The 17,024-nt window shown below is 31.1% G+C and overlaps 4 protein-coding genes across 5 annotated transcripts in view; all 4 read right to left on the reverse strand.

The window, feature by feature from the left end:
• Positions 1-938: 938 nt before the first annotated feature.
• Positions 939-8,853, reverse strand: LOC115876842 (transportin-1). 2 transcript variants are annotated; one of them, XM_030892832.1, is made up of 13 exons: positions 8,583-8,853; positions 7,781-8,329; positions 7,412-7,714; positions 7,220-7,349; positions 6,963-7,160; positions 6,406-6,905; positions 6,240-6,347; positions 5,837-6,182; positions 5,682-5,777; positions 4,294-4,369; positions 3,723-3,897; positions 3,550-3,669; positions 939-2,888 (listed from the first exon to the last, which is right to left on the reverse strand). In XM_030892832.1, the coding sequence occupies exons 1-12, from the start codon at positions 8,685-8,687 to the stop codon at positions 3,562-3,564; spliced, it is 2,694 nt and encodes an 897-aa protein (XP_030748692.1). In that variant the 5' UTR covers positions 8,688-8,853; the 3' UTR covers positions 939-2,888; positions 3,550-3,561. The 2 variants fall into 2 exon arrangements, with proteins under 2 accessions (XP_030748692.1, XP_030748693.1); XM_030892833.1 differs by having other exon boundaries at positions 939-2,899.
• Positions 8,854-10,718: 1,865 nt separating this feature from the next.
• On the reverse strand, positions 10,719-13,504 carry LOC115876850 (adapter molecule Crk). Its single transcript, XM_030892847.1, has 5 exons — positions 13,124-13,504; positions 12,951-13,073; positions 12,386-12,590; positions 12,178-12,306; positions 10,719-11,967 (listed from the first exon to the last, which is right to left on the reverse strand). The coding sequence occupies exons 1-5, from the start codon at positions 13,156-13,158 to the stop codon at positions 11,674-11,676; spliced, it is 786 nt and encodes a 261-aa protein (XP_030748707.1). The 5' UTR covers positions 13,159-13,504; the 3' UTR covers positions 10,719-11,673.
• A 359-nt stretch (positions 13,505-13,863) lies between these two features.
• LOC115876854 lies at positions 13,864-15,143 on the reverse strand. Its single transcript, XM_030892852.1, has 4 exons — positions 14,846-15,143; positions 14,594-14,781; positions 14,286-14,336; positions 13,864-14,188 (listed from the first exon to the last, which is right to left on the reverse strand). Exons 1-4 carry the CDS (start codon positions 15,030-15,032, stop codon positions 14,081-14,083), a joined length of 534 nt encoding a protein of 177 aa, XP_030748712.1. The 5' UTR covers positions 15,033-15,143; the 3' UTR covers positions 13,864-14,080.
• A 328-nt stretch (positions 15,144-15,471) lies between these two features.
• LOC115876844 (transcription factor EC) overlaps positions 15,472-17,024 on the reverse strand; it is a 52,983-nt gene continuing 51,430 nt past the window's right edge. The window contains exon 6 of the mRNA XM_030892836.1: positions 15,472-16,751. Within this exon, the coding sequence (XP_030748696.1) occupies positions 16,473-16,751 (279 nt within the window). The 3' untranslated portion in view covers positions 15,472-16,472. The remainder of the gene's footprint in view (positions 16,752-17,024) is intronic.

The following is a 17,024-nucleotide window of genomic DNA, read 5'->3' on the forward strand; positions in this document are numbered from 1 at the left end:
AGGTATCCAATAATCCGAAATCAACAACACTGATGATAGACTCGCAATCTTCGTTTTGATAAACATGAAGACTTCTAAAACTATATTCAGGTTGTTAATTTGTTCATTACTCGCGGCAAGAGCTTTATGGTTGAAATATGGCAACCTCGGCCCGCTCGTCGATAGACGACGCGACGGGACGAGTGGGCAGAAAAATAAATAATGCATGCCTTCTCAATAGGCAGTGTTGCCATTCTGTTCCCCTATAAGTAACTGTCGAGTTAACAACCTGTATAGTCCTGAGGAAGGTCACATATTTTTCAAAACTTGTTCAACATTTTAAAAATAACATTTTTTCAACATTTTAAAAATAAATAGCAATGTAAAAATCAAATAACATAATACATAAATTCAGTGAACACCATGCTAAATAAAATCTTTGTACAAACCAATGAAATACTGAAATTAAACGAAACCTCCCTTTGAAAATATCTCAATAAAGCAACTCAAGAACTAATTTACCCATTTATACAGGTTGTCCCAGAAATAAGTGCAAGTATTTTAACTAGTAAAAAATACTTTTATTATTCAAATAGAAATATCAATTATTTTGGTGTTTATTCACAAAAACAGGAGTGTGAGAAAAACTAAGGAGTTTATATTCTCGAAATGTTGTTAAGTGTAAAGTTGCGGTTTTAGGTAAAATGATAAAACGACACTCTAATTACATCTATCTGCTTTCTATCGGAGTTCGTTTTCTAGTCGATTACCAAGTTTACACGAATGCTTAATTCGCATTAGTCAATAATGCGATTTAGTGAAAATACGGTTTGGGTCGTGTTTACACGACGGGTTAAAAAAGGGATTTTTACGTTGACGTTAAACAGCTGTTTCCTATTGCCAACCTAAGAAAATTCAAAACATAATAATATTGCTTTTGCTTAAACAACTGATATTGATTTTTCGCATTTTTAACAAATAATTCTAAACTTTTAAACGTTAAAAATGGATAATCTAAATATTGTTAGTTCCTTTATGGTTCTGTTAAACCAATTACTATATGAAAGAAGAAATCAGGTGATATCTAGAATCTTACGAAGAAGAAGGTAAACTCTAAAAAGAATGAGAAGTTTAATGTTAGATTCTTATTTACATTTACTACATTGTCAGATTTTAATGGAAATACCAGGATCAGTTTTTCAAAACTTTCCACCGAGCTTCAGGAGTAGTTGGATGAAACCAAGGAGTGGTCACTTTTTTAAAATATAAACACAAAAAATAACCTCAATATTCGTTCAGTCAGCTGTCGGTTCATTTTTTTTGTTGGTAGCGCTGCGAGATAATGCGCATTTGTGTTTACACGAAACTTTAATTCGAATTTAAGCGAGATAATCCACATATTTAATGCGTTCTGAGTTAATGCGAATTAGGATTTTTAAAACGGTTTACAAATGTTGACACAGGCGTTTTATTTAAATTCGCATTCAGCCAATGCGCATTAGGTTGCTCGTGTAAACTTAGTAGATGTGTCAAACATTGGGCGTCGAACAAGCTGGGATCCAGCTAATTGCTTGGCATTTGCCGCTGAATATCAGTTGCTGCCGGCGACTCTCAAAATGTTGCCATTACGCCATTACTTTTTAAATTTTCAAAGTTACGTAACTCTGTTATTATTAATTTATTTTAAAAATGGTAAAGAGAAAATATGTTTCTTTTGGACAGATCTTAAAATACTTGCAGTTATTTCTGGGACACCCTGTATATTGTTTGATGCATTGCTTATAAATGGATTGTCTTAAGGTGACACGTTATATTGAGTAAGCACAATAATGTGAATATATAAATGCAAAACCAAATTATACGCCATGGGTAAGAAGTTCTCACTATATGACAACAAATTTACAACTTACCACACCAAAATCGTTATGCTTAATATAATATTAGTATGTAGCTTTTAACAACTCAAAACAAATATTCTGCTTTTTTAACTACGTTGGGCCGTTATTAAATTTTACATACTAAATTTCCTACAAACAGAACATTATGGCCCACCAAATCAACTAACAAAAAAAATTAAATATTGCAAAATGACAACATTCAAATTTATTCGGAATTTAGTTGATTCAACGTGAAATAACGTCGATTAGAAAAAAAAAGATAACTATATACAATTTTATTTTGTGTATTGTTAAGAGACACTTATTGGTGTTTTTTTTTTTCATATTAAAAATATATATATTTTACAATGTAAAGTCACAGAATACCTTAACTATTCAGAAGCGACAGTAAACTTTGGTTCTTTTGAATATGTTCCAATTTCATGTAAAATACAGGTAAAAAATGTAAATACATATAAGGTGAAAGATATGGCATTTCCATTCCTTCCCAACATATACTTTTGAGTCTCTTTAAAATTTGATCTCTAATAAAAATAAAAATATAATATCAATAAAAAAATAAAAGACCTAATATAAGAAAATATAAAAAATCGGGTCTCCTAAGTAAACCAAGCTTAACTCGTAAAAGTATTTTTGTCGCCGTTCATAAAAAGTGTTTTTTGCAACATTACGGGTCTTTACAGGCTCATCCTTGATATTACCAACAACTAATCAAAATTTGGTTAACAAAAAAAATGCTACTGTCGCTTCGGTATAGATAGGTAATAATGTGGTCAAATAAATGATCATAAACTGCAAAGGAAAAAAAAATGGTTTAGAATCCTTAGGTTTTAAAACTGAATCTGAGTACTTATCAAAAGGATTCTTCTTTTTTAAGTTATTATATTTAGTATTGATCCCACCCCTCTTCTTGATGTCTATTGAAACGCTCTTCGGGAGTTACGCGATTATTTTTTCAAGGTTGTCCCACCCCGGATCCTCAAGACTGATTTTGATTACCCCGTTTTTACCCTAGAAATTGTCTGTTTTCGGTCATCTACACTAACTATCGTATTTTATGCAGTATGTCCCTAGATTGTCTTTACAAGAGGAAAAACTTTTATTATTAACATTTTTCATATAATGCATTTTTCATAAAAAACTTTGCTTGTTCTAAAGTGGTTAATCCCGTTTATACTGAGAAAATAAAAAAAAACATGAAAATATGACTGAATTTTTCCTTGATGTCCTAAAAATAATAAAACGTTTCTATGGTAATATAGTATCGATTTCATTCTTTGATAGATGGTTATCATTAATTTTGATTAACGTCATATTTTCTGCTGCTGTTAAAGCATCACATTTTCTTATAACTATTATCACCATTTTCGTAGCATTAAACTAAACAAGTTGTGTGCTTCTTTAACATTTTAAAACAGCAAAAATATGACGTTAATTAAAATTCTATCAATAACAATCTGCCAAAGAATGAAAGCGAAATTATATTACCATAGAAACGCGTTTTAATTTTTGGAAAAGTATTTGTAGTGAAATTGGAAAAGTATAAACGGGTTTTACCATTTTAGAATAAGCAAAACTTTTTATGAAGAATGTATTTTGCTCAAAATCTCAATAATAAAAAAGCGTTTCCTCTCGTAAAGACAATCCGGGGACATACTGTATACGCTACTACCTCGTTCAGAATTCATATGCCATACAACGACTGCAACCTATCTTTTAATTGCGGCGGAAACTGATCGCTAAATCTTCTCCAGTTCTCGTCTCCAACTTGCTCTTTGAATGTATGCAAGATCTGAAATTTAAAATAAGGTTCAAACTGCAAACGAATCTAAAATTTGATAATACCTTGTGAAAAACTGCTTTTAAATCTTCTTTGGGACTAATCCATGAGGCTACTGCATCACAGAAAAATATGAAATCTGTAATGACGCCTACAGGGTTCACTTGGATCATCTGACACATGCCACGGAACGCACTGTCTTTCTCTTCATTGTCCCTGATATTTCTTAGCGATATACACCTACAAGTGAAATAGTTAAGTAACAATTAAATCCTGAAAAGAAATGCAGTGCAAACGAATGTAATATCGCGTTTGCACTGATACTTTTCATTGTATTTGATGTAGAATCCTCCTCAATTTTATGATCAGAATAAATTTAGGTCTTTTGACAGTTAAAACAGACACAAGCATGCGTTAACTAGAATACTTACCAAATACAGTTAGTATCTCATAAAATTGAGGAGCTTTTTTTGCGGTTTATGGTTACTGAAGGAAGCAATTTTAGGGAGTTAATTTTCGTTAGCTTCCTTTAATTATTTGAACAAAAAACATAGTTAAAAACTTAAAGAACAGAAACTAACGTAAGAAATTTAAACAGAGAATGAAATAAAAAAATAATAAAAAAGGATTACAGACCACTGTCGAACAAATTCTTGTAACATTGGGGCGACATCATGAGGGCACACATAACCTAGTCGACCAATTGTTATGGCTATACCGAGAACAAAAACAGAACAAAAAACAACTCAATTACAAAGAAATCAGTCAAGTTATGCAGTAAATTATTATTAAATTGCAGATAAAAATTATTAAATCATATGATGTAAAATTGAGAACAACCAACGTATAAGTCGTAAAAAAGTAAAAAGATTTTTTATTTCATATCAAAACACTTTTAGTTTATTGAATTACGCTGGTTATTCGATCTAAAAATAGAAATCAGAAATTAAAAAACTATAATAGTAATTTAACCTTGACAATATATTAGCAGAAGGGACAATATTAAATTTAATATATAGTCAAAGTTAAAGTAAAATAAATCAGTGCTTGATAAAAAAAAGAACTTTAAACCAACGAAATTTAAATGAGTTACATCAATAAAAAATTAAAAAAGGAAAACGTCGACGAGAACACTAATAATCAATGTAAAATGAGACTTAACAACAAAATTGAATAAATCGTAAATAAAATAAAATTTTGAGAAGAAACAGTTGAAAAACAAAACGAGTTTACTCACTATCTTTTTTTATTTTTTGATATTCACATAAAATTTGTTGGGGATTACCAAGTAGATCCCACTGTATAGGCCCTTGCGATTAGTTCCATTTTATCAGGTGTGGTCAAGATACTGATATTTTATCTGACATGAAATCTATAATTAAACTAGACATAGCTCAATTTAACTGTCACAACATACATCTAATAACACAAAACAAGGCTGCAAAATAACAATAACTAGGTGGTCTTTTTTATTTTAAAAACACTTTAGAAGGTACAACACTGCCGGAAATAAAAAGTTCTTTGATTTTTATCAACACTGTTTTGACTTTATATACAATATCCGGCAAAATTAGAGTAACATAACGTCATCTGTATATATCTAGAAAAAAAATTAACTGGTCAATTCGTTAGGACTATTTTTTATTATCGATTATGTAATGTATAAATATATGATAACGCAGTTTCTTTAATTTTGTCCGGAAAGTATTTTATAAAAAACTTTTAAGGTTTCTGTATTTAATTGTGGAATTACGATAGTCCAAAAAAAAATTCAATTTTCTGTATTTAGTGACTACAAATATAGCCGTTTAAAAATGATTTAATATGGGTATTTAAAAAGCAGAAATATAATTGGGGTTTTGGCTACAAGACATTTCTCTCCTTAATCTTACCTTTGGTACTATTTAATTTTAATATGTTTTAGCTGTTCTTTGTAAAATTGAATTAAAAAAGAACAGCTTATGCAACATGCAAAGAAAGTAACTCTTACCGAGTCATGCTTAACGCTAGAAAGGATTTCCTACCTGTATTTTCCAGAAGAGTTTTTGGCGTGTCTGGCTTATTTATTATATCTATTAGTTGATTCAAAACCAGTGGTATAAATGGTCGTGTGTCAGCACCTAAACAGTTAAGTTATAGAATAAAAGCAATTTATTAGATAGTGCCTCATTAACTTTACCTAGTTTAATACTAATTTCTCCAATGGCCCATGTGGCATTATTGCAAACTGATATATATTCTGGATTCAAGTTCTGACCCAAAATAGACAAAAAGCTTGAAATGTGCGGTCTAACATGTTGAAAACATGCTTTTGTGAGATCACCTAATAGAGCAAAAGAACTCTGCCTTACTTCGGGCATGGAATCTTGCATACAGATATTCAATAATTCCATAATGGTACTATTTTCCACCAGCTTCTCGATGTGGCCGTTTAAACCTTCGGCCAAGCCAGATAAAAGATCTAAAGCCACTATCATGAAGTCCTTGTCTGGTGCTTCATACTGATCTGGATTTTGAATATTGGCCTTAAAAATCAATTATTAATTTTAAAATTAATTAGCCAATGCGGAAAATAATCTTACCATATGTAGACATAAAGTATGTTGGACAAGAGATACACATCTACAATAAACAGGTTCACAGTATGGTAAAAATCCAGACTGAAGTGCTGTGGCAACACTGGAAAGGCACTGAAAAGAGTGCATATTGAACTATAAAAAAATTAAATGAAAGGAAAAATGAACCAACCTCTAACAAGGGAAACAAATCTTTATCTTCGTCTTTTAAAACATTCCATTTTTGAATTAAAGGTGGCATCAATAAATTTATATATTCTGGCTTATTTAAATGGCTCCCTACTGAGTCAGCAAGGGTTCCTATAGCGTCATATAGAATCAACAAATTTTTATGTTGATATTTTGTAAATGCAAAAACTAAGGTTTCAAGAATAAAACCCAAATAAGGAACCAGTTCAGTACATGCTTCCTCTTCTAATGTTGCAAACGCGGAACAAGCTGCCTCTTGCACCCTCTTATTTCCATCGAGTATTCTTTTTAGTAGTTCAGTCATTAAAGGCTTTAAATAAGATTCATGGGGTTGGCTTACTACCCAATGAGAATATCTACTTAACGTCCAACATGTAATCGCCCTCACCAGTGCCTTCTTGTCATTAAGACAATTTATCAGATAAGGAATCAGCTCTGGTAAGTGATTGATCATTCCACTCATACAACCTTCAGCAATAGCACCTAAAATATAATATGGCAAATATGTGAAATAATTTATGTGAACTTATGAGACCGTACCCAGCGCTAATATGCCCGATTCTTTCACATCCCAATCCTGATGGAATAAGGTTTCTTTCAAAATTGGTATCAGGATTGGTAAAAGATCGTCCCTAAATACATTTGCGAGTACATCTAAAGCAGCTGCACTACATTTCCTGAGATTCCAGTCCGAAATTGACCCGTCGTCATCTGAATCTTCAAAATCTTCATCTTCATCTAAAATAAGTAAGTCTTGAATAAATTAACATAAAATATAAAGTTGTGAATCGGTTTACCCTTGTCAATCCCATTCTCAGTGCCATTTTGTGGATTTGTCTTAACCGGTATTGTATGTTTAGATTTATGAAATCTCGGTTTTATATCTTCCTCTTTGTCAGGAATATTGTCATCCTCCTCTACGTCACCCTGTAATTTTTTAAAATTCATTAATTAAATTATTCACCACATCAATCACTCTCCGCCCTTACTTTCAACAAAATAATATCGATTTCTGAATATTTCATGCCCCTCACAAGAACTGGAATTAGTCTGCTCAAATGATTAGCCAGAACACTTTTACAAATCGGCTGTTCAGCAAGAGATAGCCAAAACTCGCAGGCTTCCAAAGCAACACCTTCATCTGCATCTTGCGTCCTAAGCAACATATATTCAATAATGTTGTCTATTTGATTTATGAGTCTGTCCATTCTAACTTCCAAAAGCATCACTAAAGCCCTACAGACATTTTTTCGAACTTCTGCATCGTCGTCAGTAGCCACATGGAAAAGGTTCTTTAAAAGAATTCAAATACAGACCAAATTTATTATAATGGAAATATTTTTAATAAAAAAATTTACCTGTAGAAATGAATCAATGTGAAACATGAGTGCTTGAGACCTTTGAATAATAAATTGATTTACACATCCAATAGCATAGGACCTAATTTTCGAACTAGAATGATTAAAAAACTGTAAGAATTTCGGTATCAGAATGTCTAGAGGTCGGTTTGTTGTATCGGCATCTAAAGCTTCAGCAGAATCTTCGCAGATTTTCTGTAAAGCCCCGAAAGCACCTTCACAAACATTGTAATCCGTAGAGTCAAGCATATTACACAAGGCAGGTAAAAGTTGCGGCCACGACCCTAAGTCCCCTTTACTTGCGACTGTTGTTATTAAAATACCGACGGTAGCTCTTATTAATGGACTCGGGTCGCCGACAGCTTGAAGGCATTCAGTCTTTATAAAATTTGTTACATTTGGTAATAAACTATTATAATGAGTTTTGACGTTATTCTTCAATATTAAACCACTTAGTGATCTTGTGGGTTCATCTTCTGTTGTCAGTTTTGTTAAAACAAACATTAAGTAATTATTAAAATCTGGATATTTATTTAATTCTTCCAGTTTCTATAGAGGGGGTTAAGGAAAACAATTCATTCTTTGTATTTTTTAAAATAGAAAAAAATATTAATATCGTTTGTACAAAAACTGCCCTCTAAGCGCTACTTTACATATACAGTTATGTATTGAGCAGTGTATGTTTATTATGAATTGTTAAATATGAAGAGCATTTTGTATTTTCGGTATTTTTTGGCCATATTGTTACAAAATCATCAACTTACAATAATGAGTCGCTGGTAAATAAATTAAAAAAGGATACTTGTTGTACGGCCCTTTGAGTGGCAGTGTCCGGCGATTGCGATTCTCTTAAAAGGGTCAGGATTTCCCTCAATCCTTCCTCTTGCGGAGTCCACTCCATTTTCATTTCTTGCTATGTGGCTATATAATTTTCGGTTACGACATACGAAAAACAAAATTTTAACGAATCGTGTAGATGGACACTTAAAAAGATGGGAAAAATTGCAGAAACGCTTTCTATTTTACACAAGTATTGGATTATGGGCGGGACTTAAAACGGAAGCTCTTGTCAAATTTGACAGTTGACTGTCAAAAACTTCGTTTTTTTTATGCTGACATCTAGTGGTGAAGATGACCACTACGCCCATATATCAAAATACTGGTTGCCTAAAATCATTATTTCAACCATCGACGTTAAACAATTAGATAGACCTTTTCGTTAGTATATTCTGTGGATAGACCTTTCGTTTTAATAGGGGAAGAATAATATACTTGTTATCGACATTTAATGGTATGCAACCCGTTATACAGCTAGAGCCTTGAAAAATGTGACGTAGAGGAAGAGAGGGGAGTATTAGAAGAGAACTGTACAGAAAGAGAGTATAATAATTTATTGTTAATATCGGCTGACGAAATAATAGTGTAAAATAAACATTAATTAAGTTAATGGTGCTTTATTTGGACTAAAGTAAAGTTAACATACTTCAAAAGAATATCTAGCAAATATTCTTCAGATTAAATTATAAAATAATATTGCCATTTTCTTTTTTTATAGATAAGGCGATCTATGATAATAAACTACTAGAATGCTATTTCACTTAGGTCAAAGACTATCAAAGTAGTCTTTGCTTAGGTCTTTCAATAAACGCATCTTACGAATTCCGTGACTAATCTCTCAGCTCCTGATAATACAAATTCACCTCCTTTCCTTTGACTTTGACGCCATCTTAGTTCTTGAAAAACAATCAACTACAATACTGGATTAATAATATGTATTTATGTACTTGGATCAACTTGTCCAATTACAGAAAGGGTTAAAAGCACAATAAACGAAAAGAAATTAAGACTTTCTAATTTCAATTAAAGTAAAAGTTCATTAAAACATTTGACACTTTTGACAGCTGTTGCTAGTCTGTGATTGGTGGGAACGATCCAGTGTGTCATAGACTGGGGGTCACATTTTACCTCCTCGCTGATTATGCTCTCCTGATATCAGGAGCCCGCCAAACCATACCAAACCAACAATTTATCCAAATCGTCGTATTTCAAGAAAATGGCGAATGCGCTTGGAAAATTAATGAAATTCTTAGAAAATCTTTCACCATTACCAAAAGTATTATTAGAAAGACTAAATAACTTTTATTGTGTATCCTCAAATATTGTTAACATGAGAATACAACTTTAATCTTACATGTAAATAATAATTCTCTACATCCATTGTGCTTTTAGTATTTCCTAACACTACAATTTTCTACAGTTGGTTCTAATGGTCTTATTCCTTTCCTTGTTGGTCTTTTGGGATTTAAACTATTAGGTTTACTTTCATCCAAGTTCAATCAAAACATCAATACTAGATGATAATTCATTGTGATTAAATCTCTTCATTTTCTCCGACTTCTAATGTTCATATCTGAATGTCGATTTCCATTGTCGATATTCCATTTTTCTATGCCTACACCTAACTTACTTTCAACTGAAAATAAATACTTATTTTCATTTCTCCTCTAATTCCTAGTTCATGTTCCTTACCAACACTCCAAGTCAATACTACAAGGGAAATGGTAGTATAAGGAAAGCTGGGTTTTACAGAATAGCCTCAAATATAAGTAAAAATGTGCTAAGGAACTTAATAAAAAATCTAGATTGTTTTGCTTCATATAATACACAACTTTAACTTATACACAATGTTTTAGATCTTATAAATATTTAATAAAGCCATACTAAAATATATATATATATATATATATATATATATATATATATATATATATATATATATATATATATATATATATATATATATATATATATATATATATATATATATATATATATATATATATATATATATATATATATATATATATATATATATATATATATATATATATATATATATATATATATATATATATATATATATATATATATAAATATATATATTTATAATTGCAGGAAAATACAGTAAATAAAATTGTGTCTTATGATATGTACTTAATACAATGAAAAGACAAGTTGATATTACAGCGCAGCCATTGTTTTCTCTCTATATATAAATATGACACAGTGGGTAGCCACAAAATTTATAAAATTGGGGAGTTTTTCCTACATTTCATTTACACATAGCAATTATTTACAATTTTCTTGTATCCGAACAAACTTTTCGGGATTATTCAGACAGTTTACTCCCCTATAAGTACGCCACTGGAATTAAAATAGCTAAAGTACTTAGCAACAGGGATGAACAAGTAAAAAAACTATTTTTTTACGTTTTTTACATATTTCATCTCTATTTTTGGACAAAACGTAAAAAAAGAGACTCGCATACTCCCATCCCCATAGCAGCGAGCACGTTTCTACTGATACAAGAGTAATCCATATATAGGGTGTTAACATAAATAAAACCTATATTAATATTAAATAAAATTATGTAAAACGTCTGTACTAAATAATTACAGATCATTGTTAAATTTCTATTAAACAAATGTGTTGCTTAAAAAGTAAAATTTAATATAATAAATGGAGACATGAGAAATATTCTGATAAAAATTACAATTAAAATAAGAAATAGTTTGTCAGGTAGGCCTAATTTACTCATAGCCAATATTACTCATTCGTAGATAGCAATATAAAGAAAATAATTAATAAATCAAAAATATTTAATAAGTGGGCTTGAATATATTTAAAATACTCTAAGACTAGATTTCTTTCTTTTTTTACACATTAAAATCTGAGATAAAAAAAGATAATGTTAAAATTAAGAAAATTAATGGTGGATACCTATAGAAACGTACCCCCTGGATATTCCAAGTTGATTCTTAAGCCAATTCGAACATGTATACAACAATAGCGAAAAAACTTGGAAGTAGAACTTTGAAGGAAACAATCAATTACTAACTTTCGTTTTCATCATCTAAAAATTCTACATGGGTAAATGGAAAAAATCCGATTTTTCCATGTAGTTCTCCTTCCCATTGACCATTCATGTTCATCTTAAGAACCTTGATGGTGTCCCCTTTCTCTAGTTTTAAAGCAGTATCGTCATAGGCGTTCGGAATCCTTGCTTGTTTGACTCTGGCATAAGCAGGCAGCTTTCGTTGTTTTGGCTTGGGTTTTGATTCAGGAGTACTGCTAATAGGCCCATCCAGTTGTCTTGGTGTTTCTACAGGCGACTGACTCTCTTCATACTGTAATAATTTTTTTTTATTTATTCAATTCAAAATAGGAGGTCCTAAATACAAAGCTCTTAAAAACTAGCTAACAAAAAAAATCCCAAAATTACATATACAATAAGTAATACAAAATAGATATACAATCTCCTATCTTTGTAATTTGAAATATTATATAAGATGTCTACTGATTGATTTACAAGTCTCTAATGATGCCTAGATAAATACCTTTTGTACATAAGGAACAGGTATTGAACCCTCATTCCCAAATTTATCTTTAGCCCGCCACCATTGTTCTTCCTCCTTAAATGTTACTGTTAAAATATCACCTTTTTTGAAACTTAAGTCGTCTCTCTCCTAAAATTCATAAAAAGAATAACAAAATAAAAAAAAACAAAATAATAACAAAATTTCAATTAGATAATAACTGACTAACCTGACTATCAAAATCAAATTTGGCTATAACTTTTTCTAATTTTTTGCTAGCCGGCCTAATAAGAGGTGTGGTATCTAAATAATGCAATTTGTAAAATGATATAAGCTCTGGTAGATTTTTGAAATACTGGTCACCAATACGAAACATTGTCAAATCATTTTGCTTTGTTTTGTTAATTATATAGTGGCTAACTTTACTATCCTCTCTGTAAAAAAATAACATTGCCTGCATTATAAATTAAGACAATAATAAACCATAAATTTATATACTTGAAAATATTTAAGTTTCTGATTTACATCATTAAATTAACTGTTTGCCTTTTAAGTAACTGCTAAATAATCATGGGCATAGTTAATGTATATTACAATCCATATTCTCTTTTTGGTTGTTTATAATTTAAATAATTATAAATAGTTTTAAATTTTCCTTTTTGTAAAGCTAAACCAAACAATTAGTTTATTATCCTTTATCAGAATCTGATAACTGATTAGCATAAGAATATAGTAGTACATTAAAATTTTAGGTCATATGAATTCAAATGTGTTTAAGTAAAATAAAAACTTACTTGACACATAAAACATAATCACCAACAGAAGAGGCACTGTCTCGAACTAAAAAAACCCCACCTTCCTTTTCTGCCATTAAAACATCTTGGGCTTCTTTGCGCCCAATGGCCCCAAAATACCAGCTGAAATAAAATTAATAACTTCTTTTAATTCAAAAAGAATTCATTCTTACCTTCGCTCATCTTCATGATCAAGTAGGTTACTCATGTTTATAAATATTACAATAATTTGTACAGCTAAGTAATAAGAACTTAACACACTTAATATCTAGGTATTCATGATCTTAAATAAATATCTTGTGTTTTTCTTCAAAATAATTGTTTTTAATTGGTAATTTAAAGGGCTCCACTATAAGAGAGATTTTTAGCAGAAGCTGTAATTCACATGCCACCTAGTTTTGTCGTTTCCCATTTCTCTCATTATGCTACCATTATCAGTTTCACTGTCTACTAATTACGACGGATTAATTAAGAGAAAAACTGTAAGAACCTTTAATATTTAATAAAGTTTCTGGAATTTATTAAAACAACAATGGCGTCCTAACAGTGTCAATGTCATTTGACATAGGAGCCACAGATCAAAAACAAAACTGGTAGAAACGAAATTTTTTCTATGGGCTACGATTAGCTCTGTTATCTATGGATACCTTTGATGGATTAATGCTGGAGAGAAATATAAAATAAAATTTTTTTAGTTACTTTATGGATTAATGTTTGTAACTTGTGTATGTGTTTTGTGAATGGATTTGTCTGATGGAAAAAGTGGGAAAAAGGAAAGCCGGACGAAAGCGTTTACGCATTGTTTACGAGTTTACGCCGTTTACGCATTCGCCATTTTCTTGAGAAGAGACGATTTTTATCTCTTAACTTAGTAGAATATAATTTTTCTTAAAAAATAAAGAACTATTCATGGTACTGTGCATATTGAGATTTATTTTATTGGAGGCAGTCGGAGGTAGTTTATACAACAAAATTCAAGTATTTTCACCTTTAAAATAAATCTGTTGCCATGTTGCTAATCATATAAAATACATTGTAAAAAAATATACAATTCAAAAAGAAAGTGACAGAAACATCTGTAAAATATCAAAAATAAATAGACAATACAAAAACCTACTATTTACATAATACTAGTCTGCTAATATTAAAAATCCTGACGGCCATAAAAGCTCAATATTGGCCGACTGCAATTCCAAAAATATAGAATACTGCGAGTAAACAACCAACCAACAATATATCTGAAAAAATAACATCATCTCATATTAATTAATTACTGATTTCTACACTACTATTTCTTTGGTTTGAAAAATAAAATGTATACCAAAATATACTTACATTGTAGGCCATCCAACACCAGATTATTAGTGTATAGAAAACTGTTTCAATCTAAAACAGGAAAAAAACAAGTATAAAAATGTTAGTGTGTGGCCCCACATGAGGTGTACAGCATAGCGTATCATAGAGCAGAGAGGACCACAAAGCGTTCAAATGCATTAAAGTAAATTGAAGTGGCCCCACATACAGCGAAGCTATTGCGGATTGACGCGTATTTTCTCACACTATATGAACTCCCCTCTCCATACGCTACGCTACCAGCTTTATGGTTGGGCCACGGCCTTATACACAAAATTATAAAGGCTTACATATATGTAATATCCTCCAAGCAGCCATAGGCCAAAAACCAGTTGAAACAACACAGCAACACCAAACAATACCATCCACGGCAGCATAAATCCTCTGATCATTACGTTTAGACCAAATACAAGTAAAACAGCAGAGATTATCAACAAACAAAAATAGACTAGCATACAGCTTCCAACCACTTGCATAGCTAAGAAAACAACAAATTTCTCAATAACTATTAAGCTTACAAGTTATAAATTGAATGAACTTACAATATCTAACGTCAGCCTCAAACAGGGGGTTGTACAATTGAGTAGAGTCGCCCCCAGTCATGTTAAATATGATAAAAGTCATTAAAACTATACTAATTGTAAGTGTATAAAAAGATATGGCTTTGCACCCCGTTTTCAAATTGTCCGTCCAGATGCATGGGGCCCAGCACGAGTTTAATAAGACCATAATGAAAATAATATAAAAACATAAAAATTAAATCAAATTTAAATGGCTTTGGCACGCCCCAAAACAAGTAATGTTATGACACAGGTTATGACAAATGACATGACAGATGGTGGACGTTTGTTTACAGTTCGCTTTACAGAAATCCTTAAAACTAAAGGTCATATCTCATGTCCAACTATGGAGTGTAGAGGTAGTCATACCTCTACACTCCATATGTCCAACTCATGTCCATAGAACCATATAGAACTCTTATAGAACAAATCTGTTCTTACGGCCGGCAATACAGATTTCTTGTCTTGGAATTGGCTCAAAGCAATATCTTTGTGTTAATTTTTTTAATCAATAATTAAAATATAAAAATTAGGAGTATAATTATATTTACATTTTTATTTCGTCTTAATTGCTTGCATTATGTTTCTTAGAAAATGAAAACCCTATATTTATTTTTTAGTTTGTTTTATTTGAACAATTATATTAAACCTTAGTTTTAATAAACTATTATCGTTATAACACAAATAACAATGATGATATAATATCTTATTTGTTAAACAAGTTGATCACAAATTTCCGGTTTACGTAATATAGAAAATATATTTTTAGTTTGCTCTTCCATTAAACTTCAAGACCTCTTTAGAGGAGACTGATCTGATTGATATTAATACAAAAATCGTCACCAGTGGCATATTTATTTGACTTTTTTTTTAACAACTACTTGGTCTAAAATTTAAAATCATAATGCACACAAATAGTGACAAAATATACAAAGGTACATAACAATGAAGAGCTGGCAACACTCAGTTTAATACTAATTTATTTTATTAAAATTCTATGTCGGAGGTATATATCATGCACAGGATAGAAGATATAGACGATAAAACTACTATACGAAAAGTATGAGATCTGTCTAGATTTCTATCTTCGATTGCATTATTATTTTTTATTATTGCCAGCTCAAACAAAGAAGAATAATTTTACAATTAAAATATCGCAAGCGCAACTAGATTGCACTGAAGTAATTTGCGTTAATTAATACAAAACTAAAACGTTAAGTTTAATCAGAAAAAGCAGACTTTCTACAAAAGTATCCGTACTAGCTTTTGACAGTATTTTGGTGTATATACCAAGGCGTCAAGATTTTTATTTGGCCTACAAAATTCAAGAAAGAAATTAAAAAAAAACATAAACATCGTTTCTCTTATTCTAAAGATAATACTACTGGTAAATGAAACGAAATATGCCTAAATTAAATGTAAATAATTGACAGCAAAATAGTGTGCATAATCTCATAGGCAAATATTTTCCTGAATTTAAATACATATATTCTTTTCGAAAAAAGAAACTACGCTTAGTTTTGTAGTGACATTGTTGTAGACCAAGGCATCTAAAACATTAAAATGTGTTTCTATGACAAGCTAAAATCTAAAGCCAATCGGACAAAGATCATGCTATCATATCTATATCCAAGGTATCTCCCCCATCTACTTGGTCGATATGGCTGGTGGGGGTTGGGGTTGGTATGCGTTCCTCTGAAAGAAGAGGATCTCCGGTGGTGCGATGGACTGGGGAGACGCCTCTTACTAGAAAGGAGTCGGTGTTGAGCGCGTTGGGCGAAGAAAGCATCGGATCTCCATTGACACCATAGACAAGGTCATCGTCGTCCATTCCTTCCTCCATTGCGGCCGACAGGCTTAAGTTGGCATCGGATATAACATCAGGCATCTGCAATAAAGTGTTACAAACTTTAATAAGTACATCAAAACAGTTTATTTTTGAAGGACGTGCCTTTCACTAACAACAATTTATAATGTATATTTGCTTTTTATTCTCATTATTGTTGCAAATCCCGCATTTTCTCATAAGCTTTTTACACAAATAATATTACTACTGACGTCTTGTCCTTGTCCATTTCTAATAAATCAAGTTAGGATGCAAATATCTTGCTGTAGCAAAACCTGCAATATGCATCATACTGCAACAAAACCCCCTTAACCG

This window comes from Sitophilus oryzae, unplaced genomic scaffold (assembly GCF_002938485.1).
Source record: "Sitophilus oryzae breed Bouriz unplaced genomic scaffold, Soryzae_2.0 scaffold_1440_pilon_pilon, whole genome shotgun sequence".
Taxonomy (NCBI): domain Eukaryota; kingdom Metazoa; phylum Arthropoda; class Insecta; order Coleoptera; family Curculionidae; genus Sitophilus; species Sitophilus oryzae.

Coding starts and splice junctions, on each gene's coding strand:
- LOC115876854 (XM_030892852.1), bottom strand. CDS start 15,032: ATGGTCTTATTAAACTCGTGCTGGGCCCCATGCATCTGGACGGACAAT. Junction 14,782..14,845: donor TGAGGCTGACGTTAGATATT/GTAAGTTCATTC, acceptor TTGTTTTCTTAG/CTATGCAAGTGGTTGGAAGC. Junction 14,337..14,593: donor TTGGAGGATATTACATATAT/GTAAGCCTTTAT, acceptor TTCCTGTTTTAG/ATTGAAACAGTTTTCTATAC.
- LOC115876842 (XM_030892832.1), bottom strand. CDS start 8,687: ATGAAAATGGAGTGGACTCCGCAAGAGGAAGGATTGAGGGAAATCCTG. Junction 7,161..7,219: donor TGAGAATGGGATTGACAAGG/GTAAACCGATTC, acceptor TACTTATTTTAG/ATGAAGATGAAGATTTTGAA. Junction 5,778..5,836: donor AGAAATTAGTATTAAACTAG/GTAAAGTTAATG, acceptor TTAACTGTTTAG/GTGCTGACACACGACCATTT.
- LOC115876850 (XM_030892847.1), bottom strand. CDS start 13,158: ATGAGTAACCTACTTGATCATGAAGATGAGCGAAG. Junction 13,074..13,123: donor GATCATGAAGATGAGCGAAG/GTAAGAATGAAT, acceptor ATTTTATTTCAG/CTGGTATTTTGGGGCCATTG. Junction 12,591..12,950: donor GATTATGTTTTATGTGTCAA/GTAAGTTTTTAT, acceptor ATTTTTTTACAG/AGAGGATAGTAAAGTTAGCC.